Consider the following 25364-nt stretch of genomic DNA (forward strand, 5'->3'; position numbering starts at 1 on the left):
CCTGCGAGCAGACGGGGCCGAGGCAGCCGAGCGCAGAGAACACGCCTGGGCTTCCGGCTCCGCCCGCGGAGCTTCTCGCGAAAGGCTCTGGAAGTGTGGGAGCAGCGAAGCTGTTCTGGACGCCGTGCTGATCAGGTGTGTTTGCAGCCTTGGGGATGAGGCTGCCGAGAACGTGGTTCTTCGCGTTTTTCTTTCTTGGTTCTTTTCCAGTGTGGTTTTTCCTCACACGTGCCGAGATCAGATCTTTACCTCAGGGCTTTGGCGGGTGAGAAAGGATCCTCCCCAGCCTTTTCTTCCTTTGGGAATCGTGTGGAAAGGGGTTTTCTTGGGTTTTTCATGTAGGATTGTAGAAGTGCCTCCTTTTCCGAAGCTCTGTCTTCCACCCCTCGGATTTATATTTGACTTCGGGCGGTGTTCGTAACCTCTCCCCTCCTCCCACTCCCGAGAGCGGGAGAAAGTCCTAAAAAGAATCGAAGAGGGGCTTCCCTGGTGGCGCAGTGGTTGAGAGTCCGCCTGCCGATGCAGGGTACAAGGGTTCATGACCCGGTCCAGGAGGAACCCACGTGCCGCGGAGCAGCTGGGCCCGTGAGCCATGTCCGCTGAGCCTGCGCGTCCGGAGCCTGTGCTCCGCAACGGGAGAGGCCGCAACAGTGAGAGGCCCACGTACCGCAAAAAAAAAAAAAAAGAATCGAAGAGGCCATGAAAACCACTGTAGGCCAGACTCCCACTTGATGACGGAGGAGACTGAACGGGTTAGCGATGTACAGGAGGTTGTTGTGCAATGTTAAATTTATTTAAATTTGAAAACTTGGGAAAGACAAAACCGTAATGACGGGAGCCCAGAATATTAGGGCCTTGGACCTGGCAAAGGCGTTAAGAGGCCATTGGGTCCAGCCTGATTTGCAGATGAGGGAACGGGCCACCTGGAGGTGTGGTGAGTGGCTCACAATCAGCGATGAGTGGGGCTTGGTTGCTAGTCTAAGAGCGTTTCCCCAGAGAGATTGAGGGAACCTTGCTGCCTCAGCCCTGTTTATCTGACGCGTTCTCAGTCGTTAATAGTACGCTTCTGGGGGTCTGCGACCCCAATTCCTTTCTCACTTATTAGTGCATAAAATTAGTTAACCTTCTAAGTTTAGTTAAATTAGTTAAAATTGTTTATTAAACCTGTATAGAGGGGTGTGAGGATTTAAATGACTGTACAGGTATGCCTTGGAGATATTGCAGGGTTTGGTTCCAGGCCTTAGCAATAAAGCGAGTTACATGAAGTTTTTTTGTTTCCTGGTGCATATTAAAGTTATTTCATACTATACTGTAGTCTGTTAAGTGTGCAGTAGCATTTTGTATCTAAAAAAATAATGTATGTACTTTCATTTTAAAGTAGTTTTTCAAAAGGTAATCATAGTCTGGGCTTCCCTGGTGGCGCAGTGGTTAAGAATCCTCCTGCCAATGCAGGGGACACGGGTTCGAGCCCTGGTCCGGGAAAATTCCCACATGCCGCGGAGCAACTAAGCCTGTGTGCCACAACTACTGAGCCCGCATGCCACAACTACTGAAGCCCGTGAGCCTAGAGCCCGTGATCCACAACAAGATAAACCACCGCAATGAGAAGACCATGCACCACAACGAGGAGTAGTCCCCACTCACCACAGCTAGCAAAAGCCCGTGCGTAGTAACGAAGACCCAAGGCAGCCAAAAATAAATAAATAAAATATATTTATAAAAAAGAAAAAAGCTAATCATAGTCTGACAAGGCAGGGTTGCCACAAACCTTCAATTTGTCAAAAAAAATCAAAACAAACAAACAAAACCCACAGTATCTGCAAATCACAATAAAGGGAAGCAAAATAAAATGAGGTTTGCTTGTATGTTTTGTGGATGTATTATCAGGTGGATTATTATTAGCTAGACAGTAAATTAAGTTGTATGGGAGGAAATAAAAATTTCAGTCCTTCCCCCAGACAGCCATTTACTCATTCATAAACAAAGTTTGAGTATCTACTTTGTGCCAGGTGTTGGAGGTACAGTATTGGATAAAACAGGTGTCTCTGCTCTCATAGAGCTGTTAACTTGTCATTCATTCATTCATGCAATGAATGAGGAAATTATAGAGCAGCTGGTTTCAACCCAGCAGGGAGAACTTTCTAATTATTAGAATTGTTCAAAAGGAGAATAAAATTGCCTTAGGAAATATTAGCTCACCATCACTGAACGTTACTTTCACTTGGATTAGTTGGTTTCTAAATTTTGCTTTAAACTAATTTTGTATTAAGTAACATGGAGATTATAAATTTGGTTGACATTAAGGAGATTATGATCTAGGGGAAATGAACTACATTTATAAATAATTTTATGGGGCAAAATATGAGAAGTGCTTAACAGGTGTTGTAAGGTGGATTCTGAGGAAGGAGAGGTCTCATTTAGTTTGAGGGAGACAGAGATAGTTTCTTGCAGGAGGCAGAATTTCTAATGGGCCTTGAAGGAGAGGTAGGATTTTTTTTTAAATAAACTTTATTTTTTAGAACAGTTTTAGATTTACAGAAAACTTGATATTCTACTTCACATTCCACTGCACATTGCATTACACTGCAATGTGAAGCCCGTGCACCACAACGAGGAGTAGGCCCTGCTCGCTGCAACTAGAGAAAGCCCATGCGCAGCAACAAAGACCCAACGAAGCCAAAAATAAATAAATTAAATAAATAAATTTATTTTAAAAAAATTTAAACAAAAGTATGAGGAATAAAGTAAAAAAAAATGCTTCTATGAACATTCTTATACAAGTCTCCTAGTACACATTGCATGCATTTCTTTTGAGTATATATTTAGGATTGGAATTGCTGGGTTATAATTTATGTGTATTTTCAACTTTAATAGATAATACCTGTCAAGAACTGTGAAAGGTCTTTTTACTCTACTTGCAACCTAACAAGCTAACCTATTACCGTTTTATTAATGCTGGCAGAAGATAAAAGATGCCTGGATCAGAAACAAAAGATTTTTAAAATTTTGTGGCAGAAGCAGTAACCAAAGTTTCAGGTTCTTGTTCGTTCCTCTGGCCCCCAAATTCCGCAGGGGTGTGGGAATAACATAACTAAACCTAGGTGAATATACATTCAATTGGTTATGTTAACAGAGAGAAACACTGAAGGGAAGAACACTTGTTAATTAGTAGTAACAAGCCTGCTTGCCTCATTCCTCAATGTTTATTGCAAGTGAAAAATGGCCCGGATAAAGAGTAATCAGGGGCTTATATTTACATACCCAGCAAAAACATGCAGACACTAAAGGCCCTTCACAGATTATCTACCCCAATGATGCCTAATCATCTTCCAAAATGGTTATATCAATTTGCACTCTACCCATGTATAAGAGTTCTTGTTGCTTCATATCCTTATCCTTAGTTTTTTTTTTTTTTTAATTCTAAGTTTTGTCATTCTAATGCAGCTATTCTCAACAGGAGTTCTATGAGAGAATTAAACCTGTAGAACATGGTTTGAGTGATTATTTTCTCAATTCTACCAAAGTTGGTAGGTGACTAGTACCATTCTAGATGTACAGAAGAAAAGTTAAGTCATATCATGGATGTCTTAGGGAGGGCTTGGCACACTACGGCCCATGAGCCAAATCTGGCCCTCCACACTTGGAGCCAAGAATAGTTCTAGTTCAAGTGACTGGAAAAAAATCAAAGAAAAATAATACTTGTGACACATGAACATTATATTAAATTTATATCTTAGTGTCCATAAATAAAGTTTTAAGAAATACAGCCATGTTCATTTGTTTACTTATTATCTGTAGCTGCTTTCACACTACAATTGCAGAGTTGAGTCACTGCAACAGAGACTGTATGGCCCACAAAGTCTAAAATATTTACTCTCCAGCCTTTTACAAGAAAGCTTGCTGACCCCTGTCTTAGGGCATTAGAGCTTCATATCCCAGAACCCTAATTAAGAAGGCTGTCATGCGTACAAAATGATATCTCCTTGTGGTCTTAATTTGCATGTAATTTATCATTTTGAGTGTGATGTAAATAAAGTGAGTATTTAAAAGGTAAGTAGAATTTTGGCAGGCAGAGATCAGGGTGGTTGTTTCAGATGGAAGAAAATAGTATGGCATGGTAGTGAGGTGAGAAAGTATAGGGTTTCTTTGGTATAATGGGCAGGACTGACTATATAATTTGCAGGGCCAGTGTGAAATGAAAACATAAGATCTCTTGTTTAAAAATTAACATTTTCAAGACAGCAATAGGGGATAGTAGCAATAAGACAAGTACAGGATCCTTTTAAGTGTGGAGCCTTGTGTGACTCCACAGATTGCATGTCAGTGAAGCTGCCCATGTTAGTGGGAAGTAATTCTGGAAAGGAAACGTGGCATCAGTCTTTGGGGAGAGGAGCTTGAATACTAGGCTAAAGAATTTGGATTTGATTTCTTAAGCCTTAGGGAGCCATTAAAGTTTTCTGAACAGAACAGTAATCTATGGGCTTCCCTGGTGGTACAGTGGTTAAGAATCTGCCTGCCAATGCAGGCAACATGGGTTTGAGCCCTGGTCCAAGAAGATCCCACATGCAGTGGAGCAACTAAGCCTGTGTGCCACAACTACTGAAGCCCACATGCCTAGAGCCCGTGCTCTGCAACAAGAGAAGCCACCGCAATGAGAAGCCCGCACACCACAGCGAAGAGTAGCTCCTGCTCGCTGCAACTAGAGAAAGCCCACGCGCAGCAACGAAGACCCAATGCAGCCAAAAATAAATAAATTTTAAAAAAAAGAAGAGTAATCTAGTTATAAATTAAGTTTTAGGAAAATTATTTGGGAAGAGTTTGTAGAATAGATTTGAAAGGAGGCAAGACCAGTTAGGAGGTAAATATAGTAGCTCAGGCAAGAGGTAATAAACATGGTATTAATGAAAAAGGAAGAGGAAAAAGGAATAGATCTAACATTGGACTCATTCACTTTTTTTCTTTTTCTTTTATTGTGGAAAGAAATATAGTATAGATCTACCCTTTTAATAAATTTTAAGTATATATTATTGTTGACTATAGGTACAATGTTGTACAGCAGATCTCTAGAGCTTATTCACTCATAAAAGAAAATTACCCGATATAATAAAGGCCATATATGACAAGCCCACAGCTAATATCATACTCAAATGTGAAAAAGTGAAAAATTTTCCTCTAAGATCAGGAACAAGGCAGATGTGCCCACTTTCACTGTTTCTATTCAGCATAGTACCAAAAGTCCTGGCCAGATCAGTTAGGCAAGAAAAAGAAATAAAAGGCATCCAAACTGGAAAGAAAGAGGTAAAACTGTCCCTGTTTGCAGATGACATGATCCTATAAAAAAACTGTTAGAACAAATATATCAATTCAACAAAGTTGCAGGATACAAAATCAACATATAAAAATCAGTTGCATTTCTATATAGGAACAGCAAACTATATGAAAAGGAAATTAGGAAAATAATCCCATTTACAAGAGCACCAAAAAGAATAAAATACTTAGGAATACATTTACCTAAGGAGGTGAAAGACTTGTACACTGAAAACTACAAAACTTGGATGAAAGAAGACACAAATAAATGGAAAGACATCTTGTGTCCATGGATTGGAAAACTTAATACTGTTAACATGTCCATTCTGCCCAAAGTGAACCCATTCATTTTCACTCTGTAGGTGTATATGACCTTTGCCACCATCCTCTCTCAGCCTGAATTTCCTAAAGTGTAAAATTATATAAATACTTTCTTTTCCTTTTCACATTTGTTGCTCAAAATCCAGCCCAAACTGAAGTTCAGTGTGAAATTTCTTGTGTTTTCCTTTGAGCATTCCTCATAAGATATATATATTTAAATATGTGTGTATATACATTCTCATTCCATTTCTAACTGACCTTTTGTTTTGTGATAGTTATGTCTCTACTCTGAGCAGCCTTTAATTTTATTATCAAGTTTGAATCACTTCAGTTTCCTCTCTCTCCTCTTGTTGCCACAAACTGCCTCTGCTGGAAGGAAAAGCCTGGTTTGTGGATGCCAATTAAATCAAATAACAAAATGTTTATAAACTGTCTACTGTGGACTAGTTTGGAAGAAGATCAAAAATTGAAATATCATTAGAGAAGACTTCATGGAAATGCTGGGTCTTCCTTCTTTAAGTTAATGCTCTGAAATGGGAACCATTGCTTTTAATAATTCTTAATAGGAAGCATAATATTGAATGAGCTTAATGTATAACAAGACAGATATTTTTTCAGTGTTAATTTTTTTTTTTTTTGGTTGTGTTGGGTCTTTGTTACTGTGCGCAGGCTTCCTCTAGTTGCAGCAAGTGGGGGCTACTCTGTTAGAGTGCGCAGGCTTCTCATTGCAGTGGCTTCTCTTGTTGTGGAGCACGGGCTTTAGGCGCACGGGCGTCAGTAGTTGTGGTGCATGGGCTCAGTAGTTGCAGCGTGCGGGCTCTAGGGCATGCAGGCTTCAGTAGTTGTGGTGCATGGGCTCTAGAGCGCAGGCTCAGTAGTTGTGGTGCACAGGCTTAGTTGCTCTGTGGTATGTGGGATCTTCCCAGACCAGGGATCAAACCCACGTCCCCAGCATTGACAGGCGGATTCTGAACCACTGTGACACAAGGGAAGTCCCAATTTAAAAAAATATATATTTATTTATTTATTTGGCTGCACCAGATCTTAGTTGTGGCACATGGGATCTTCGTTGCCACGTGCGGAATCTTCATTGCCGCATGCAGGCTCCTTAGTTGCGGCATGCAGACTCTTAGTTGCGGCATGCAGGATCTAGTTCCCAGACCAGGGATGGAACCCAGGCCCCCTGCATTGCGAGTGCAGAGTCTTAACCACTGGACCACCAGGGAAGTCCCATTAGTGTCAAATTTTGACTTTCAAATATTCTTTAGAATGTCTCCATTACCCTAATTTTATTTCTTTCTGTAATTTACTCATTCATCAAGCAAACATTTCTATGTGTTCTTTTTGTTCTTATTTTTCTCAGATTGTTGGCACCACTAGAAGCTGGTTTGATACAGAGAGATGGCTGAAAGTGATGGAAAAGAAAAAATTAAATGGACAACCACCATTATTATTAGCTCATCGCTTAAGGTAAAAGAGGCATTTGGGCCATTGATCTTGAATTTAAAATTAAAAGCAATAGAACAATATTTTTAAATATCTTTAGCTTGATTATGCAAAGTTGTGTGAATCGGCAAGTACATAATCTAAAATGTGTTTTAAAGACAAATTATGAATGTCCCTGCATCCATTTTCCTACTTCTCTAAATATTTGAAGGTTGGAAATTTTCTAAGTTCCTTTTTTTTTTTTCTCACTAAGCCTATTCTAATAGAGATGTTAAGTGATTACAGAAACAATGCATATGCACATATATATTACTTAAGGTTTTTTGAAAGGTAAACAACAGAAACTGATCTGTCTAGACTTAGTGGCCTTGGGAGGAGGCTGTCTCCCTACAGTTTGGATGGGGAGGGAATGGGAGTTGAATGCCTGAGGGCAGTTGGTCAGTCCACAACTGTTTTTAACTCCTCAGCCAACAGGATTTCTCCATTGCCCTGATGTTTATCTTATGGACACCACCTAATGTCTAGAATGAAGGGGCAAGAAATGATTATTCTATGGTAAAGAGAGAGGCTAGAATAAGACTCTGAATACGATCTGTTTTATTCACCCTATCCATTCACTGCTGCCTCAAGCTGCACTTTGCTCTGTTGGCTTTAGCCATCTAGCACCATACCAAATACCCATTTAAGACAGCCTCAAGGTTCATTGGAATTTTTCATGCTTCTTTTTGTTAGGTTTCTGGAATCCATATTTCTCTCTTGTTTCTTTAGCTTTTCCAGACTGATTTTGAGAGAGGGAGACAGCAACCCATGCTAATGTGCTTGTTTTGTGCTTTCTTTTCTTTTTTCTTTCCTTTTTGTCCCACCTTTTCTTTTCTTATTATTTATTTATTTTTTTATTTATTTGGTTGTGTTGAGTCTTAGTTGCGGGCATGTGGGATCTTCGTTGCAGCATGCAGGATCTTTCATTGTGGTGCGCAGGCTCTTCATTGTGGCACGCGGGCTTCTTTCTAGTTGTGGCGTGTGGGCTCCAGAGTGTGCAGGCTCAGTAGTTGTGGTGTGCAAGGCTCTAGAGCACACAGGTTTAGTTGCCCTGTGGCATGTGGGATCTTAGTTCCCCAACCAGGGATCGAACCTGTGTCGCCTGCATTGGAAGGTGGATTCTTAACCACTGGACCACCAGGGAAGTCCCACCTTTTCTCTGTTTCTTTTTTCTCTTCTTTTTTGCCTCCTTTTGTATTGATTGGTAATTTTTTCTCATTTTTTTCTTAACTAGCTTTGAAACTAGCTAGTTTCTTAACTAGCTTTGAGGTAATTTTTTCTCAACTAGCTTTGAATAGTTTTTTTCTTAGCTGGCTTTAAACAGCTCTATTTATGTTTTTTAATAGTTACCCTAGAAAATTTAACATGTATACTTAGCCCCACAAAATCCAAAGTAAATAATTATTTTTATCTTCCTCTTAAATGACAAACAAATCTTAGAACACTAATTCCAATCACCCTTTTCTGTATTATATTTTGTTATCATATACGGTTTAATTCTATCAATTTTTTAACTCAACAAAGTGCCATTATTTTCTAAAGTTAGCATTTGTTTAGATTTACTCATGTCTTTGTTACTTTCTTTGCTCTTCTTTTCTTCTTTTGGCTCAGACCTTCCATTTTGGATCATTTTATTTTTTATCTGAAGAATATAATTTAGAAATTATCTAAATGAGGATCCTCTCAGTTTTTGTTAGTATCCAAATACAGTTGACCCTTGAACAACGTGGGGTTATAGGCAGTGACTCCCTCACTCCCTCCCTCAAAACTTCAAATGTTTAACTTTACATTTGGCCCACTGTATCAGCAGTTCTGCATGCAAGGATTCAACCAACCTCAGATTGTATAGTACCTGTATTTATAGAAAAAAATCCACATAGAAGTGGATCCACACATTTCAAACCTGTGTTGTACAAGGATCAACTATATTTTTGTCTTCCCCTTGATCTTGCAAGATGTTTTAAAAATCACTTTAATTCAGGGACAACTTACATACAATAAAATACACACATTTTAAATGTACAGCTTAATGAATTTTGACAAATGTGTATACCTGTGTAACCATCACCCCAATCAAAATATATAGAACATTTTCGTCACTCCAGAAAGTTCCTTCATGCCCTTTTGTAGTCAGTCCTTTTCCAGTTCCCCACCTCAAGCAACCATTGGTCTGATTTATCACTATAACTAGTTTTGCCTGTTGTAGAACTTCATATAAATGGAATGATACAGTTTGTACTCTTGTGTCTGGCTTCTTGCATTAAGCATAATGCTTTTGAGATTCATCCATGTTGTTACATATAACAATAATTTGTTATCTTTTCTTTGCTGGGTAGTAGTGTGTTGTATGAGTGTATGCCAGTGTATCTATTCACTAATAGATATTTGGTTTGTTTCCAGTTTTTGGCTATTATGCATTAAGCTGCTCTGAACATTCATGTATGTCTCTGTTAAGACGTGTTTGAATTTCTCTTATAAATACCTAATAATGGAACTGCTGGGTCGTATGATGAGTGTATGTTTATAAGAGATTACAAACTGTTTTTCAAAGTTCACTACAAATGAACACTGAATCCATTTAACTATATAGCTATACTAAAACTAAATGCAGGGATTATGGTTTTATATTCCCATCAGCAATGTATAAGAGTTCAAGTTGCTCCAAGTTGAAAGATATTTTCCACTAGATTTACAGATATTTTCTCTCAGTGTACTGAAAATATATTCACTGGATTCTGTTGTTTTTTCTTTTGTTTGTTTTGTTTTGTTTTAACTTTTTTTTTAATATCTTCATTGGAGTATAATTGCTTTACATTGTTGTGTTAGTTGCTGCTATATAACAAAGTGAATCAGCTATACATATATCCCCATATCCCTTCCCTCTTGCCTCTCCCTCCCACTGTCCCTATCCCACCCCTCTAGGTGGTCACAAATCACCGAGCTGATCTCCCTGTGCTATGCGGCTGCTTCCCACTAGCTATCTATTTGACATTTGGTAGTGTATATATGTCAGTGCCACTCCTTCACTTCATCTCAGCTTCCCCTTCCCCATGTCCTCAAATCCATTCTCTACGTCTATGTCTTTATTCCTGTCCTGCCCCTAGGTTCTTCAGAATATATATATATATTTTAGATTCCATACATATATGTTAGCATACAGTATTTGTTTTTCTCTTTCTGACTTACTTCACTCTGTATGACAGACTCTAGGTCCATCCACCTCACTACAAATAACTCACTTTCGTTTCTTTTTATGGCTGAATAATATTCCATTGCATACATGTGCCACATCTTCTTTATCCATTCATCTGTCGATGGACATTTAGGTTGCTTCCATGTCCTGGCGATTGTAAATAGAGCTGCAGTGAACATTGTGGTACATGACTCTTTTTGAATTGTGGTTTTTTCAGGGTATATGCCCAGTAGTGGGATTGCTGGGTTATATGGTAGCTCTATTTTTAGTTTTTTAAGGAACCTCCATACTGTTCTCCATAGTGGCTGCATCAATTTACATTCCCACCAACAGTGCAAGAGGGTTCCCTTTTCTCCACACCCTCTCCAGCATTTATTGTTTGTAGATCTTTTGATGATGGCCGTTCTGACTGGTATGAGGGGATACCTCATTGTAGTTTTGATGTGCATTTGTCTAGTGATTAGTGACGTTGAGCATGCGTTCATGTGTTTGTTGGCAATCTGTATATCTTCTCTGGAGAAATGTCTATTTAGGTTTTCTGCCCATTTTTGGATTTTTTGTTTTTTGGATATTGAGCTGCATAAACTGTTTGTATATTTTGGAGATTAATCCTTTGTCAGTTGCTTCGTTTGCAAATATTTTCTCCCATTCTGAGGGTTGTCTTTTCGTCTTGTTTATGGTTTCCTTTCCTGTGCAAAAGCTTTTTTTTTTTTTTTTTTTTTGCGGTACACGGGCCTCTCACTGTTGTGGCCTCTCCTGTTGAGGAACACAGGCTCCGGATGCGCAGGCTCAGTGGCCATGGCTCACGGGCCCAGCTGCTCCGCAGCATGTGGGATCGTCCTGGACCGGGACACAAACCCGTGTCCCCTGCATCGGCAGGCAGACTCTCAACCACTGCGCCACCAGGGAAGCCCTGTGCAAAAGCTTTTAAGTTTCATTAGGTCCCATTTGTTTATTTTTGTTTTTATTTCAGTTTCTCTAGGAGGTGGGTCAAAAAGGATCTTACTGTGATTTATGTCATAGAGTGTTCTGCCTGTGTTTTCCTCTAAGAGTTTTATAGTTTCTGGCCTTACATTTAGGTTTTTAATCCATTTTGAATTTATTTTTGTGTATGGTGCTAGGGAGTGTTCTAACTTCATTCTTTTACATGTAGTTGTCCAGTTTTCTCAGCACGACTTATTGAAGAGGCTGTCTTTTTTCCATTGTATATTCTTGCCTCCTTTATCAAAGATAAGGTGACCATAGGTGTGTGGGTTTATCTCTGGGCTATCCTGTTCCATTGATCTATATTTCTGTTTTTGTGCCAGTACCATACTGTCTTGAATACTGTAGCTTTGTAGTATAGTCTGAAGTCAGGGAGCCTGATTCCTCCAGCTCCATTTTTCTTTCTCAAGATTGCTCTGGCTAAAACTTCCAAAACTATGTTGAATAATAGTGGTGAGAGTGGACATCCTTGTCTTGTTCCTGATCTTGGTGGAAATGGTTTCAGGTTTTCACCATTGAAAACGATATTGGCTGTGGGTTTGTCATATATGGCCTCTATTCTGTTGCAGTAAGTTCCCTCTATGCCTATTTTCTGGAGGGTTTTTATCATAAATGGGTGTTGAATTTTGTCAAAGGCTTTTTCTGCATCTATTGAGATGATCCTATGGTTTTTATCCTTCAATTTGTTAATATGGTGTATCACATTGATTGATTTGTGTATATTGAAGAATCCTTGCATTCCTGGGATAAACCCCACTTGATCATGGTGTATGGTCCTTTTAATGTGCTGTTGGATTCTGTTTCCTAGTATTTTATTGAGGATTTTGCGTCTATGTTCATCAGTGATGTTGGCCTGTAGTTTCCTTTCTTTGTGACATCATCTGGTTTTGGTATCAGAGTGCGGGTGGCCTCGTAGAATGAGTTTGGGAGTGTTCCTCCCTCTGCTATAGTTTGGAAGAGTTTGAGAAGCATAGGTGTTAGCTCTTCTCTAAATGTTTGATAGAATTTGCCTGAGAATCCATCAGGTCCTGGGCTTTTCTTTGCTGGAAGATTTTTAATCAAGTCTCAATTTCAGTGCTTGTGATTCGTCTGTTTATATTTTCTCTTTCTTCCTGGTTCAGTCTCAGAAGTTCTGCTTTTCTACGAATTTGTCTATTTCTTCCAAGTTGTCCATTTTATTGGCATATAGTTGCTTGTAGTAATCTCTCATGATCTTTGTATTTCTGCACTGTCAGTTGTTACTTCTCTTTTTTTATTTCTAATTCTATTTGAGTCTGTTTGAGTCTTCTCCTTTTTTTTCTTGATGAGTCTGGCTAATGGTTTATCAATTTTGTTTATCTTCTCCAAGAACCAGTTTTTAGTTTTATTAATCTTTGCTATTGTTTCCTTCATTTCTTTTTCATTTATTTCTGATCTGATCTTTATGATTGCTTTCCTTCTGCCAACTTTGGGAGCTTTTTTGTTCTTCGTTCTCTAATTGCTTTAGGTGTAAGGTTATGTTGTTTATTTGAGATGTTTCTTGTTTCATAAGGTAGGATTGTGTTGCTATAAACGTCCCTCTTAGAACTGCTTTTGCTGCATCCCATAGGTTTTGGGTCATCGTGTTTTCATTGTCATTTGTTTCTAGGTACTTTTTGATTTCATCTTTGATTTCTTCAGTGATCTCTTGGTTATTAAGCAGTGTATTGTTTAGCCTCCATGTATTTGTACTTTTTAGAGATTTTTTCCTGTAATTGATATCTAGTCTCATAGCATTGTTGTCAGAAAAGATACTTGATATGTTTTCAATTTTCTTAAATTTACCAAGGCTTAATTTGTGACCCAAGATATGATCTATCCTGGAGAATGTTCCATGAGTACTTGAGAAGAAAGTGTATTCTGTTGTTTTTGGATGGAATGTCCTATAAATATCAATTAGGTCCATCTTGTTTAATGTATCCTTTAAAGCTTGTGTTTCCTTATTTATTTTCGTTTTGGATGATCTGTCCATTGGTGAAAGTGGGGTGTTAAAGTCCCCTACAATGATTGTGTTACTGTCGATTTCCCCTTTTATGGCTGTTAGTATTTGCCTTATGTATTGAGGTGCTCCTATGTTGGGTGCATAAATATTTACAATTGTTGTATCTTCTTCTTGGATCGATCCCTTGATCATTATGTAGTATTCTTCTTTGTCTCATGTAATAGTCTTTATTTTAAAGTCTATTTTGTCTGATATGAGAATTGCTACTCCAGCTTTCTTTTGATTTCCATTTGCATGGAATGTCTTTTTCCATCCCCTCACTTTCAGTCTGTATGTGTCCCTAGGTCTGAAGTGTGTCTCTTGTAGACAGTATGTATACGGGTTTTGTTTTTGTATCCATTCAGCCAGTCTACGTCTTTTGGTTGGAGCATTTAATCCATTTACATTTAAGGCAATTATCGATATGTATGTTCCTATTACCATTTTCTTAATTGTTTTGGGTTTGTTATTATAGGTCTTTTCCTTCTCTTGTGTTTCCTGCCTAGAGAAGTTCCTTTAGCATTTGTTATAAAGCTGATTTGGTGGTGCTGAATTCTCTTAGCTTTTGCTTGTCTGTAAAGTTTTTAATTTCTCCATCAAATCTGAATGAGATCCTTGCTGGGTAGAGTAATCTTGGTTATAAGTTTTTCCCTTTCATCACTTTCAATATGTCCTGCCACTCCCTTCTGGCTTGCAGAGTTTCTGCTGAAAGCTCAGCTGTTAACCTTGTGGGGCTTCCCTTGCATATTATTTGTTGTTTTTCCCTTGCTGATTTTAATATGTTTTCTTTGTATTTAATTTTTGATAGGTTGATTAATATGTGCCTTGGCATGTTTCTCCTTGGATTTATCCTCTCTGTACTTCCTGGACTTGATTGACTATTTCCTTTCCCATATTAGCGGAGTTTTCAACTATAATCTCTTGAAATATTTTCTCAGTCCCTTTCTTTTTCTCTTCTTCTTCTGGGACCCCTATAATTCGAATGTTGTTGTGTTTAATGTCCAAGAAGTCTCTGAGACTGTCCTCAATTCTTTTCATTCTTTTTTCTTTATTCTTCTCTGCAGTAGTTATTTCCACTATTTTATCTTCCAGGAAACTTATCCTTTCTTCTTCCTCAGTTATTCTACTATTGCTTCCTTCTAGAGAATTTTTAATTTCATTTATTGTGCTGTTTATAATAGTTTGTTTGCTCTTCAGTTCTTCTTTGTCCTTGTTGAACATTCATGTATTTTCTCCATTCTATTTCCAAGATTTTGGCTCATCTTTACTATCATTACTCTGAATTCTTTGTCAGGTAGACTGCCTATTTCCTCTTCATTTTTTTTGTCTGGTGGGTTTTTACCGTGCTCCTTCGTCTGCTGTGTGTTTCTCTGTCTTCTCATTTTGCTTAACTTATTGTGTTTGGGGTCTCCTTTTCACAGGCTGCAGGTTTGTGGTTCCCATTGTTTTTGGTGTCTGCCCCCAGTGGGTAAGGTTGGTTCAGTGGGTTGTGTAGCCTTCCTGGTGCAGGCGACTAGTGCCTGTGTTCTGGAGGAAGAGGCTGGATCTTGTCTTTCTGGTGAGCAGGACCACGTCCGGTGGTGTGTTTTGGGGTGTCTGTGACCTTATTATAATTTTAGGCAGCCTCTCTGCTAATGGGTGGGGTTGTGTTCCTGTCTCGCTAGTTGACTGGCATAGGGTGTCCATCACTGTAGCTTCCTGCTCGTTGAGTGGAGCTGGGTCTTAGTGTTTAGATGGAGATTTCTGGGAGAGCTCTCGCCGTTTGATATTACGTGGAGCCAAGAGGTCTGTGGTGGACCAGTGTCCTTTACTTGGCTCTCACACCTCACAGGCACAGGCCTGACACCCAGCCGGAGCACCAAGACTGTCAGCCACACGGCTCAGAAGAAAAGGGAGAAAAAAAGAAGGAAAGAAAAATATAATAAAGTTATTAAAATAAAAATTATTAATTAAATAATTAAAAAATAATAGTAAAAAGAAAAGAAAATAGAAAGAAAGAAGAAAGCAACCAAACCAAGAAACCAAATCCACCAATGATAACAAGTGCTAAAAGCTATGCTAAAAAAAAAAACCAAAAACAAAACCAAAAAAAACCCATAAATGGACAGAGAGAACCGTAGGACAAATGGTAAAAGCAAAGCTATACAGACAAAATCACACAAAGAAGCATACACATACACACTCACAAAAAGAGAAAAAGGAAAAAAAAATATATATCATTGCCCCTGAAGTCCACCATCTCAATTTTGGGATTATTCGTTGTCTAGTCAGGTACTCCACAGATGCAGGGTACATCAAGTTGATTGTGGAGCTTTAATCCGCTGCTCCTGAGACTGCTGAGAGATTCCCTTTCTCTTCTTTGTTCACACGGCTCCTGGGGTTCAGCTTTGGATTTGGCCCCGCCTCTGTGTGTAGGTCGCCTGGGCGTCTGTTCTTCGCTCAGACAGGATGGTGTTAAAGGAGCAGCTGATTCGGGGGCTCTGGCTCACTCAGGCTGGGGGGAGGGAGGGGTACGGAATGCAAGGTGAGCCTGCAGCGGCAGAGGCCGTCATAACATTGCACCAGCCTGAGGCGCGCCGTTCGTTCTCCAGGGGAAGTTGTCCCTGGATCACAAGACCCTGGCAGTGGCGGGCTGCACAGCCTGGCAGTGGCCAGGCTCCCTGGAGGGGAGGTGTGGCTAGTGACCTGTGCTTGCACACAGGCTTCTTGGTGGCTGCAGCAGCAGCCTTAGCATCTCATGCCTGTCTCTGGTATCCGCGCTGATAGCCGCGGCTCACGCCCATTTTTGGAGCTTGTTTAGGTGGTGCTCTGAATCCCCTCTCCTCGTGCACCCCGAAACAATGGTCTCTTGCCTCTTAGGCAGCTCCAGACTTTTTCCCGGACTCCCTCCCGGCTAGCTATGGCGCACTAGCACCCTTCAGGCTGTGTTCACGCAGCCAACCCCAGTCCTCTCCCTCGGATCTGACCTCAGAAGCCTGAGCCTCGGCTCCCAGCCCCCACCCGCCCTGGTGGGTGAGCAGACAAGCCTCTTGGGCTGGTGAGTTCTGGTCAGCACTGATCCTCTGTGCGGGAATCTCTCCACTTTGCCCTCTGCACCCCGTTGCTGCGCTTTTCTCCATGGCTCTGAAGCTTCCCCACTCCGCCACTCGCAGTCTCTGCCCGCGAAGGGGCTTGCTAGTGTGTGGAAACTTTTCCTCCTTCACAGCTCCCTCCCAGTGGTGCAGGTCCCATCCTTATTCGTTTGTCTCTGCTTTTTCTTTTTTCTTTTGCCCCACCCAGGTACATGGGGAGTTTCTTGCCTTTTGGGAAGTCTGAGGTCTTCTGCCAGCGTTCAGTAGGTGTTCTGTAGGAGTTGTTCCACATGTAGATATATTTCTGATGTATTTGTGGGGAGGAAGGTGATCTCCATGTCTCACTCCTCCACCATCTTGAAGGTCTCCCTCAGTGTTTCCCAGTCTTATTTGAATAAGGAACATTTTTTAATATCTCATGGGACTAATATTTAATGAAACATAATTTGGAAAATCTAGTCTTAGCTCCTTGTTATGTTGAAAACTTAACTCTTGAACTTACCTATTTTTTTGTAATTCAGTACTTTCTAATTTTAACTTTACTATTTTCTTCTATTTTCTTTATACTTCTCTTAGTTGGCTCCTGGATAGGATAGAATTGAAATTCATCAGCGTGGCATACATGGTCCTAATTATCTGCCATCAGTTATTCCTAACACTGTCTCCAAATTAACTGACTCATACACAACTAACACACTTAAAGGAATCATACTTTCAGGTCTGAATGCCTTTGTCTATGTTTTCTGTCTACGTTCTTCTCACATTTGTCTTCTTCTTTCACTTGTCTGCTTAATAAACTGTTTTCCATTTAAAAGATTTGCCTCGGGCTTCCCTGGTGGCGCAATGGTTGAGAGTTGCCTGCTGATGCAGGGGACACGGGTTTGTGCCCCGGTCCAGGAAGATCCCACATGCCACGGAGCAGCTGGTCCCGTGAGCCATGGCCGCTGAGCCTGCGCGTCCGGAGCCTGTGCTCCGCAACGGGAGAGGCCACGACAGTGAGAGGCCCGCATACCGCAAAAAAAAAAAAGATTTGCCTCAAATTTTATGAAACTTTCCTGACTCATATCTGTTACATCCTTTTATATAGTTTCTGGTTCTTTGCCAAAATTCTTAACCTTGCCTTTCATCTCCTTGAACATAGTAAACAGCTATTTTAAAGTATATACATGGTATCTTTACTATATGTATCCCCTATGACTGCTTCTATTACCTGTTGTTTTTCATAGTTCTCTTTCATGTAATTTTGTTTTTGAATGTCTGATTATTTTTAACTGTGTGTTGGAATTTGTATTTGAAAAATTGTTTGTGGAAATAATTTGAGGCCTAGAATAGTTTTACATTCCTCTAGAGAAAACTTAATTCTGCGAGAGAATTAAACCTCTAATGTCCTAAGCAGGGTTGCCAGATAAAATACAGGACACTCAGTTAAATCTGAGTTTCAGATAAACAATGAATTTAGTGTAAGTTCATCCCAAATATTGCACAGGACATACTTATATCAAAAAATTATGTTGTTTATATGAAATTCAAATTTAACTGGATGTTCTATTTTTTTATTTGCTAATCTGGCAACCCAAGCCCTAAGGCTTCTATTGTATGTAATAAAGGAGCTTATCTCCTGTTCATTTAGATGATACTAGTTATGTGAGAATTGAGAAAATCATCATTCAGATAATTTTCTTTGTTCTGTAGTTGAAATGAGGAGACCTAATTGAGAAGGGTCCCTCTAGGGAGTGCTTCTGCAAGGTACTTGGGAGCACTAGTAATACAGTATCACTTTAATACAATTTTAAGGATTGAAATGGTTTGAAGCTAGGCGGCAGCCCCTGTGAGAGCTGTTCTACTTTTGTCAAAAGCTCTGTTCAGCCTCTCGTCTCTCTTCCTGAACTGACAGATGCCCTCAGGAAAAAAAATCACCTAAGTGCTGATCTCTTATCTTTGAATTTCTGTATAGGTCTTGGTCCTGTAAGTTTTCACTATCCTGCTAACTCTCTGATGCATTCAAGATTTTTTAAACTTTCCAGCTTTTCTAGTTGCCTTCAGCAGGAGGGTTGGCCTAAATTACTTAATCTGCCATCACTGGACTCAATGTGTAATTTTAAAACAGCAGAAGAAAACTCATGCGAAGAGTCTTTATTGAACTCTAGGTCAGGATCTGTTTGAGTACCATAAAATACTCTTTTTAGGAAGGAAGGGAATCAAGTATTCTATATCTAGAATACTTGATATTCTAGATATATTTAAGTATGCTTAAAATATACATGTTCTGAAGCTAAATATAAAGTTTATATAAGGGATTTTTATCTACTTGGAGACTAACAAGCTTGAGTTTTAACCAATTCATAAATAGTATAAACCACGTCTATTTTAGTGCTTTGGGTAATATCTAATTACGTGGGTAGAATAGGAAATTAGATGAATTTTGAAACGCTTAGTATTTAAACCAAAAGTCCTATTGCTGTCTTCATGTTTTCTAACTCACCTAAGGCTTAAAACATTTGAAAAGTATACTAAAAGTAACTGTAATGTAAACATGAATTGGAGAATTGGTTGTCTCCTTGTGGTACTGTGTATGGCACTTCATGGTTCTGTCAACCATCTAAGAAACACACCACCATACACCTTCTATTTATACATTAATGCATGTCAGAATCCATCTTCAAGTTTTCAAAGAGAAGTTTGTGTTTGCTCTTATAGTTTAATTCTTTAATACTGTCCTTATTTTCTTCCCTAAGTAACGTAACTAGTACACAACTCATTTCCAAACCACAGTGTGTTTCAAAACTAAATATTTTTACCTTTTTTTAAAGTTTTTTTCTCCATAGAGAGCACATTTGGTATCTCTGTTGATGATCAAATCTGTAAGTGGTATAGTTATAAAAGAAGCTATTAAACTTATTTTAATTTTTTGATTAGCTTTAATTAAACTCTTTAAAACATGTCTTAAGTTTGTATTTCTGAAAATTTTTTTAAGAGTTATGAAGTTGCAACCGCCCTAGAAAATCGAAGCCATAAGGTTCGGTATTCAGATTCAGTGGAAAATGGATCAATTATATTTTCTCTTTCTGGTACAGTATATTTGCTAACTTCCTTGATTTAAGTTTCTTAATAAATAAGTAAGTGTAAATTCTAATAATTTGGTAGTTCAGTAACTAAGTAATAAGCTTAAGGTGTTACCTTTTGGGAGAGGTAAATGTATAAAACTTTGTTACTGCTGCAAAAGCAGTACATATGGCCAATTACAAAATATATTCCTTTTCAGATTACAATTGTTGAACTAAAGCTGAACCAGTGGAGTCTGGTAGAGGATGGTACAAACTACTTGCTTTGGAACGAAGTTGAAAATAGAACAAAGCCACCCTCTGCAACAGTCAATACTTAAAATATTACCCATATTAACAGAGGCCAACATCACGATATTGGTCAAAATCCATATACAAAAACAATATAGAAGAATGTTTTTCATGATTTTGTACAAGAGTTTGCTGAACATAATATTGATATAAACAAATACTAATTAAAGGAAACAAATGGGGACAAATGTTTCTGAAATCATAAAACTGTACAACTGTGAGTCATGGGCAAAGTACAGGAAGGAATTAGATTAGGATATGAGAAAGCTAGGGACATGGGAAGGAGGCAGCTCCACTTGTGCTTGGAAAATGACAGAAGTGATAAAAAAAAAACATGGAGGTGAAGGATTTTATTAGGATGGTTACAAACAGACCTGTACTCTAGCAGAGATTTTGGAAGACAGGCACTTTCAAAAGCTCCTAGAAATAGACCTCCAGGCTAAAAATGGCCCAACCTCAAATTCATCTTTCCCGGTTGAACAGAGAGCCCTATATGCATTCTCTTATTTAATCCTTTCAACAAACCTATCAAAGAACTATTATTCCAACCTTACAGATGAAGAAATTTAGGTTCAGAGATATTATATAAATTTTTAGCTCAGGTTGATTCAATTAGTATAATCACATAGTAGCTTTCCTCAAATTGTGTCCTCCCCTCATCTTTTAAAGAGCTAAGTAGATTGTTTCCCTTCTGGACCATTCTTATAGGCCTGATACTGTTTCAGAGATCCTAGATATCTGCTTACTGTTTTAATTTATAGTTTATGTTCTGATATAAAAGATTCTCCAAGAAATAACTAAAGGCTTGCTTAAAACAACTTTTCTTTAGTTGATTTCCAGCTTTTAAAAATCATAACATGAAAAATTAACATGTAACTAAAATTAGGCATTACTTTCATTGTGGACAGTGCCTTAGAGTAAAAAAAAAAAAAAAAAAGGTTACTGACCAAGAAAGGGTTTTTCCCTTAAATATTTAATCTTTTATATACAGAGCACTTCAAAGAACTACCTAATTATTTTGTCATGTAAAACTTTCATTATGGTAATTTCCATTTGTTATGGGTTTAGGGCCTGGACACTTACAGCTATGTTTTACTTATAGTTATTTTTGTTGATTTTACTGAGTTTACAAGAAAAAATTTTATCAGTATGATGAAGTGACATTTTATATTACACTCACCTTTCCTAGGAGTTGCATTTTTATTGATGGATGCTAAAAAATGCTTTATGTCTGCTGAAGAAACATTTCTAGCCAAAATTGAGAAGTTTATTAACATTCACCGAAATAGTTTTTTGGTTCTGTCTGCTGCCCTGCATGGGCCTGAGGAATGGAAACTGATGTTCAGGATTCAGCAGAGGTATGGACAACAGCACTACAGACCTATTTTCCTGAAATTATTTTATTTACTTCGATTCTGAATTATATTAGGCAAGCGAATTATGTTTTTCCAAAAGGTAAACTTTATAATGTTAACCTGTCCTATTTAATAAAATGCAGGCCAAATAGCTAGTCTATGAATCAGGGTGACAATTTCAGAGTGCATGCTGATTTATGGGATTCTCCAGCAAGACTAAATCAGAAGTGAACACTTCTTAGTCAATTAACTTCTGGCTGTAAAGCCATATCAAATCCTCTGTGGAATAAGGCAGGCATGAATGAATAAACAAATGACAAACAATAAGAGGTTTGTCTCTTCTTTCCACTTAACAGATGTAAGTCATATCAACTATTTAACTTTTGAATTTTTTTTTTCCAGATTCCTGGGTAGTAACCTACGGATACTTCCAGTACACAACACAATAAATGCTATTAATCTTATGTGCACCATAGCTAAGGTAAGTCACCTGAGGAAAATGACATACATACATACACACTGATACACTTTAAGGTTCTTGACTTCAAAATGCACACCCTCTTCGGTAGAACTGACAAATATTCTACTTCTGTTCCCCTCAGAGAAGTTGCTATTTCCAACACATGCAACTCTTTCCCAAGCCTGAACTTAGCCTCTCAAGTCTTCTCAATTTATTTCCAGTACCAACTACCAGGATCACTCATTTAGGGCCAAAAGAGCATTTGGCCATATATATACAGTGTTGGCCCTATTGGTTACTTAAATCTTCTTTCAAATTCTAAAGTATAAATATTGGTAGTCATGAACTGTCAGAGTGCATACATACTATTTTATAACTTCACTGGTTATCCACTTTCTTTTCATACTTATTCTTCTCTGTAAAGTGTGCTCCCAACTCCCACAGGCAGAGTTAGGTGTTCCTTACTCTTATACTTGGAACAGATCTCTATTGAAGCAATTCTTAATAGTATTCTATTTTTTGGCTTGCACATCTGAAATCTCTTAAAGACAGAGATCAGGTATTTTTCTATTACTCTAATAACCCATACACCATACTGATTGATGCTTGTTGAATAAATAATGTTAGGTATTTTATGATGTGACCCTGTAAAAATACCTTATTTCTCAAATAATATTGCATGTTTATATCTTCTTCCAGATCACCTCCAAACCACACATAGATAGCATCTGCTACAGAATGATAACAACTAAAGCTTACATCATTGAGCAAAGTCCAGTTTGGAAAACACTTCAAAAGATAAAACTGAGTAGTGATACATTTAACCCAAATTAAATTATCAATTACAAATGTTCTTTTGGAAGAATATTAAAATAAAATACATACAATTAAAAATGATTTTATTTTCAGGAGTTCTGTTACTTCCTTTAATAATGTTCAGAAAAGAGACTTCCCTGGTGGCACAGTGGTTGGGCAACCGTCTGCCAATGCAGGGTACGCGGGTTCAATCCCTGGTCCAGGAGGATCCCACATGCCACGGAGCAACTAACCCCGTGCGCCATAACTACTGAGCCTGCATGCCACAACTACTGAAGCCCGCACGCCCTAGAGCCCATACGCCACAACTACTGAGCCCACGCACCACAAATACTGAAGCCTGTGCGCTCTAGGGCCCACGTGTCGCAACTGCTGAGCTCACGTGCCACAACTGCTGAGCTCACGTGCTGCAACTACTGAAGCTTGTGTGCACCCAGACCCTGTGCTCTGCAACAAGAGAAGCCACCACAATGAGAAGCCCACACATCGCAACGAAGAGCAGCCCCCACTCCCTGCAACTAGAGAAAGCCCATGCGCAGCAATGAAGACCCAATGCAGCCAAAAAAAAGAAAATGCAGTATCTGCAAAATGCAATAAAAAATGAGGTATATAAAAAAAAAGTTCAGAAAAAATTGGTACATATATTATAAAACTCAGATGCAGTTTCTTAATGATACAAATTAAGTTGGATGAACAAATATTTAATTGCAAATAAATATACAGCATTTTCTAATTAGCCCCTTAGGTTAAAGGAAAAGTCATATATACTTTTTTATAATACAAGCCAGCCAGTATTTCTAAAATTAATCTTCACAGATGCTTTCACATTGTAACTACTGCTGGAGAGCTGGTGATTGATAGGACTCTGCACCCTAAGACTCCTGAGGCAGGGAAAAAGAAGGAAATTAAGAGAAGTAGTCAGCTGGTCCAAACTCAAAATTTCTCTCTAAGCTCTCTTAGCTCTTAGTGGTGTGATAGCCAGTTTGATACTAGGAGTTCTAAAATGTAACACAGCATCTAACTGGAACACAAAGTGTATCAGTATTTTTATAAACTCACTACAACTGTATGAATGAAGGCAATTCCAGTACATTTTATGAAGTCATAATATAAAATTATTGATTTGTATTGGATTTTCAATAGTAGTATTTAAAATACACATGGGCATTATTTACCATGTAGATATCTTTTTAAAACCAAACACTACTACTGATCCATAATGTGTCATTGCTGAAACGGATAAATGAGAAAAGCTACATTTATTTTCTATCAGTGTGTTTTACAGAAAAGCTTTTATAAAGGTATTAAATAAACATAATGGAAAATATAGTATATTTCTAGTTTTTATTTAGGGGATGGAGCTTTCACTTTATCCCATATTTTCCTCAGAGGTAGACTTTGTTTTTATTTCAATGAGTTCTTCTACTCGAGCCAGAACACTTTCAATCAAATCAAATGTGAAAAGAGCTGAATGTAGGACCTGCAATACCAAGAAAAATTAGTGTTATTAAGGCTGCCTTTAAAGCAAAACAAAGCAAAAAGAAAAGACTTCAGCTGTATGTAGCTTAGGAAAATTTCGTATCTACCTTAAGCTGCATTTCAGGAGGCATATTTGGGATCTCTTCTCTACCTACAGTTATAGAACAAAGATCTTTAGACTTCTGGACTTCTGTAAGAGAAAAAAAAAATCGTGTCACAGTTAATCATTAAAAAAAACTCTCAGATTTCAATAATAAATTTATAAGCTACTTTAATCATTTACTAACTTAAAAAATGCCAGTTATTTGCGTAAATTAAGCCTTAGTGTTTAATAGCTCAGGATATGCTAAAATCAAGCTATGAACAAACAAAAATATTAAAATTCTGCAACATGTGAATAAATGTTTAGGTGAATAGTATTTTGGCATGTACAAGATGAATGAAAATTTTAAAACTTTTTTCTTCAATATAAGATCAGAAATATACCTGTCACACTAAAAATGACAAAATTTTTAGTAATGCCTACAGAAATACCACCATAGTGAAATGGAAAAGACCACAAGATTATTATAATAGAATTGCTGACTTTAAAAAGTAATTCCGGATCTAAGATTCTTTTTCATAATTTGTACTGAGTAGAGGGTGAAGTGGGGGATGGACCCCACAATACTAAAGGAAGTACAATGACATCCAAACAGAAATACTTGTGATACAATTAGATTCTTAATCAGACCTTGAGGTTTGAAACCAGAATATGCTTCAGTTTGGTTTAAATCTTTGTTAACCCAATTTCAGTGTTAACTGGCATACAGATTTGCCAAGAAACATTTTAATTATAAATAAAATGACTTAGCTATCACAGTTCCCTGTTTGCTCTAAGTTAGACAAGTACAAGATAAAGTTCTTTATTTTGAATATAAATGACAGTTCAAAAAAATATGACTAATTTTTAGACCTAACTGAAAATGAAACTTCACATTACCAACCTTGGCTATTTTTAATTTCTGCTTCATAATGTGCTTTTGACATATTAAGACCTGTATGGAGTGGCTTTAAGAAATTATTCTCAATCTTTTCGAGTTCTGTCCATAATCCAGTCTGTTTGGAAGAATTAATGAAACAATTAGTTATTTGGTTCAAGATGTATTGATTGCCTACTAGTATTAAACATGTGCTGACAGTTGGAGAAACAGAAATGAGTAAGACATGATCCTTGCCTTTCAAGGTAGAGTTGACTGTTTAATAATACATTCATTACTACATCTAGTTATTTTATCTAAATACCAGTCAAAACAAAAATGAACTTGTTCATACACTCATTACTGTGCCATTTGGATAGCTCCTGGTTTTGAGATCTGCAACTTAGAAGTTTTATCCATGAGAAAATTATTTGAAAATAATCCACACGGTCTGAGACATCTCTCTTTATTTTTATAAACCATCCCCACAATGACTGTACCTTATAAGTCCCTTCAACTCTTTATCTTTCAAATGATATTCCTGTCACATATCTAGTTCCAGGGGATTCTTCTTCTCTATTG

The 25364-nt window shown here is 38.1% G+C and overlaps 2 protein-coding genes and 1 non-coding gene across 3 annotated transcripts in view; 1 reads left to right on the forward strand and 2 right to left on the reverse strand.

Moving 5' to 3' along the window:
• The first annotated feature begins 828 nt into the window (after positions 1-828).
• Positions 829-22446, forward strand: C1H1orf146 (chromosome 1 C1orf146 homolog). The gene is made up of 6 exons (XM_060006979.1): positions 829-934; positions 18315-18325; positions 19335-19428; positions 20903-21071; positions 21471-21549; positions 22228-22446. Exons 1-6 carry the CDS (start codon positions 829-831, stop codon positions 22360-22362), a joined length of 594 nt encoding a protein of 197 aa, XP_059862962.1. The 3' UTR covers positions 22363-22446.
• Positions 6782-6854, reverse strand: TRNAA-CGC (transfer RNA alanine (anticodon CGC)). Its single transcript has one exon. It is a non-coding gene; the product is annotated as a tRNA-Ala (tRNA).
• Positions 22447-23022: 576 nt separating the features above from the next.
• GLMN (glomulin, FKBP associated protein) overlaps positions 23023-25364 on the reverse strand; it is a 42617-nt gene continuing 40275 nt past the window's right edge. Inside the window, exons 17-19 of the mRNA XM_060025547.1 lie at positions 24810-24921; positions 23931-24013; positions 23023-23824 (exon numbers count right to left, since the gene is read on the reverse strand). Of these exons, the coding sequence (XP_059881530.1) occupies positions 23714-23824; positions 23931-24013; positions 24810-24921 (306 nt within the window). The 3' untranslated portion in view covers positions 23023-23713. The remainder of the gene's footprint in view (positions 23825-23930; positions 24014-24809; positions 24922-25364) is intronic.

The sequence above is a fragment of the Delphinus delphis genome, chromosome 1 (genome assembly GCF_949987515.2).
Source record: "Delphinus delphis chromosome 1, mDelDel1.2, whole genome shotgun sequence".
Classification (NCBI taxonomy): domain Eukaryota; kingdom Metazoa; phylum Chordata; class Mammalia; order Artiodactyla; family Delphinidae; genus Delphinus; species Delphinus delphis.

Coding starts and splice junctions, on each gene's coding strand:
- C1H1orf146 (XM_060006979.1), top strand. CDS start 829: ATGACGGGAGCCCAGAATATTAGGGCCTTGGACCTGGCAAAGGCGTTA. Junction 19,429..20,902: donor AATTATATTTTCTCTTTCTG/GTACAGTATATT, acceptor CACCTTTCCTAG/GAGTTGCATTTTTATTGATG. Junction 21,072..21,470: donor ATGTTCAGGATTCAGCAGAG/GTATGGACAACA, acceptor TTTTTTTTCCAG/ATTCCTGGGTAGTAACCTAC.